The 3,531-nt window shown below is 38.4% G+C and overlaps 1 protein-coding gene across 1 annotated transcript; it reads right to left on the reverse strand.

Annotated features, from left to right (window-relative positions):
- Nucleotides 1-1,422: 1,422 nt before the first annotated feature.
- Nucleotides 1,423-3,531, reverse strand: LOC129864185 (GTPase IMAP family member 9-like). The gene is made up of 3 exons (XM_055936870.1): nt 3,473-3,531; nt 2,907-2,978; nt 1,423-2,351 (listed from the first exon to the last, which is right to left on the reverse strand). The coding sequence occupies exons 1-3, from the start codon at nt 3,498-3,500 to the stop codon at nt 1,423-1,425; spliced, it is 1,029 nt and encodes a 342-aa protein (XP_055792845.1). The 5' UTR covers nt 3,501-3,531.

Genomic DNA, 3,531 nt, shown 5'->3' on the forward strand with positions numbered 1-3,531 from the left:
AAAAATCATAATCGGTCATAAGGTTTCTGGACTGTCTGCCTGTGAGTTTTAGAATTAATTGTAATATTATTCTATTGGTTTTTAAATCAATCCACGATTGTTCACCCCAATACATGCTTTTAAGTTATGTACCCAGTAGGTCCCTCAGGTCCTCTGACACTGGCATTTTAACTATCCAAAAGCCTAGAACCAAGAGGCATGGAGAGGCAGCCTCTAGTTACTATGCCCCCAGCCTCTAGAATAGCCTGCCAGAGAACCTGAGGGGGCCGAAACTGTGGACATATTTAAAAGAGATCTTCAAACACATCTTTGTAGCTTTGCTTTTCCTCAGGGTACTTTTTAGTTGTTCAGTTTGTCATTCTTTTGTTTGTTGTCTAGTAAATATTTCAGCTTTTATTTTCATTGTTTTTATTCGTTTTTCCACCTGTGAAACACATTGCGTTGCATTCCATGTCTGAAATGTTCTGTTTAAATAAAGCTTGATTTGATTACACAATTAATAAATATATGTACAAGATATGATAGTAACAATTCATTTTTTTTATTTTTTTTTATTTCACCTTTATTTAACCAGGTAGGCTAGTTGAGAACAAGTTCTCATTTGCAACTGCGACCTGGCCATTTCGCAGTAACAATTCATACACAATGTAAGGCCATGATTCCATCAAATCATGCTTTGTCGGCTATGCACCTTGTATAAGCAATGTTCCTGCGTTCACAGAGCAATAATTCATGCATTTGTCGGCTCAGTCGGAAATTACCTTTAAATGTTGAGCACTCTATAATGTGAATCTACTGCTGATCGGATAGAATCCTGGCCTTAATCTAAAACAATTACATTTCTCCACAACCAATGTCTGAATTATCAATACAATACCAAACTGTCCAGTCCGAAATGATCATGTAGGTCATTCAAGGACCTTGGAGCATAACAACTAAAAGCATTTCTAACTATGTTTGTGGATTCGGGAATTTTTGCCAATCTTAAACGTTTCTGAGACCTGCTAAAAAGAAGGGGGGGGTTGAAGAATGCTCTTATATATACACAGATACCAGTGCTGTAACCTTCTTGTGGCTAGTGAGGTCCAGCCTCTGGTATAAGACACAGTGTACGAGAGACTGGCTAGGATTCATTCAAAGACGCATTTCAGAGCTGTTCACTGTACTACTGACAATGTGCCTTTTAAGGGCAATTTCCCAGACCCTCACAGAGACTGAATTCATGGTGAATGCTGTAGATGTCAGCTAAAGCGTAAATTCGCCAACTCGCCTTTGACTGAATCCCGGCTCTAGTGTAGAAAATCCTCCTCTCAGCTTAGGTACAGATACCCAGTTTTACATTTAGCATTAGTAATAAAACTAAGAGCACCATGATAAGATGTGCCATTTTAAATGCCTCAAAGGTCACTGTCTTCAGCAACCTCAGACATGTAGATCTTTTAACTTGATATTAACCTCTGTAGAAATGTCTTCATTCACTTGTGTTTGCTCTGCCTCGCTCCTCACAGCCCGTAACTTCCTTTTAAAATGACGCATGTGTTCCATGATCCGCAAGATTTTGTTTTGATCTTGTTTTGATAAGTCATTCATGGCCTTTTTTATTTCTTCCATTGACTTCTTTAGTGCCTTCATTTGGTCCCAAAGCATATTGCCTAATTGTTGGTACTTGGGTGGCAATTCCCTCTCAAACTCTTGTATTTTCTCCTCATAAAGCGTCTTCAACTCCTCCTCTTTTAGTGTGAGGTTTCTCTCCGCTTCCTTGTACATGTCGTTGGTGTAGTGGTCTTCACCATTTACGGCCACCATGTGGTCAATTTTGTCTAGGAGCTCCACAACTTGGTCTCTGTCATCCACCTTGGTGTTGTCAAAAACATGGTACCTTCCACCGCACTGGTCCACAAGTGTCTTGAGATCTTCCTGAGCTTCATGGACATACTGCTCAATGCCGCCATCATCCAACTCATCTCCATGGGTGAAGAGGATCATGGTATACCTTTCAGCTTCTTCTCCAAACAGCGCCCTGATTTTCTTTACCGCGTTCTGTTCCTCTTCTGTGAAAGGCCCCATGTTTATGACCAATACAATTGCATGGGGACCAGGTGACGTCATGTTGATACATTTACTGATCTCTGTCTTCAAGTAACTGTCAGAGTGGCTTGTATCGAATAAGCCAGGGGTGTCCACTAGCATTATCTGTCTCCCTCCCACCTCTTCTGTCTCCTTGGAACACTCTTTTGTCACAGAAGAGCCAGATTTGGCATCTCTGAAAGCCTTCCTCCCCAGAATGGTGTTTCCTGAAGAGCTTTTTCCAGCGCCTGTTTTCCCCACCAGCACAATCCTGGTCATGGACACTACAGGAGAGAAGTAAAGGAGAAAACATAAAAACTGTCACATCATGGTTTTCAATCACATGAGCAAGTCTTGCTGTAGTGTTTTTAAAACACTACTTAGTAATGGGTCTCCCATAACAAATGCAAATTGATATTAATAATCATTCCTCTTCACTACTGGCTGCCATCTTGAAATGTGGATAATCAACGCACAACAAATATAACTATTTGATTAACCTTTTCATGCAGTGGGCTAAATCAGGGTCACACAGTGTTTCTTAGTAGTCTTAAACAAATCTACTTTGAAACAAAAGTACACACTTCACACACATGGTTATGGGCTTAAAGAAAAGAAGGCACCTATGTCAGATATAGAGTTGAAATGTATGACATTTTGAAGTTTGAATCACCATATTACACTTTATACATCACAGAAGACTGAAATATAACAAAACCGTTTGACATAGAAACACAGGATTTTCGACTGTTTAAGAAATTTATTTATTTATTAATTAAAAGATTAATAACATTTCACACATGATATGACTTTGATGAATTATTTATTGTTCAACTTACTGTTTGGACGATCATCCATGGAATTTCTTCTTCTACCCAGAGTCTGTTTGTCTGTGTCTTCATCCTTCATCACTACATAAAGACACATTGAAGTGACCATCACATAAAATACTGCATTATGATTCAATCTTCTTCTCTGTTATACACTTATGTTCATGTGAATGTAAAACCATGAAAGTTTCAAATGAAATAAAAAACATCACACCTGAAATTAGTTTTTTATATGCTACTTCCCATAAAGTTAGTTGAGGTGATACTGCCTGGGTTGTGTAACGAATAACTTTAATCTGCAATGATGTGGTTATTCATTCCCACTGGACTGTCTAACTAAAACTGTGTTCAAGAAAGGGATGGAATATATTCATACTCCCATGATGAAAAACACCCATTGTTATAATAGTTCATGTTATTACACACTTTGTACAGCAACTTAAGTGAAAGTAGAATGACTTGGGAGTGACGATGTTATATAAGTATACGGAGGTTCTCAAAAACATCTTTAACTGTTCACAAAAATAGCTAGTAAATATGTGTAGTGTTTGAATCAATAAACTTAGTCAACTTACAGGGTTTTGTTGCGCTTGATGAAGCCATTCTGTCAGATTTTTCCGGTACGTCTCCTACA

This window comes from Salvelinus fontinalis, chromosome 10, assembly GCF_029448725.1.
Source record: "Salvelinus fontinalis isolate EN_2023a chromosome 10, ASM2944872v1, whole genome shotgun sequence".
NCBI classification, from domain to species: domain Eukaryota; kingdom Metazoa; phylum Chordata; class Actinopteri; order Salmoniformes; family Salmonidae; genus Salvelinus; species Salvelinus fontinalis.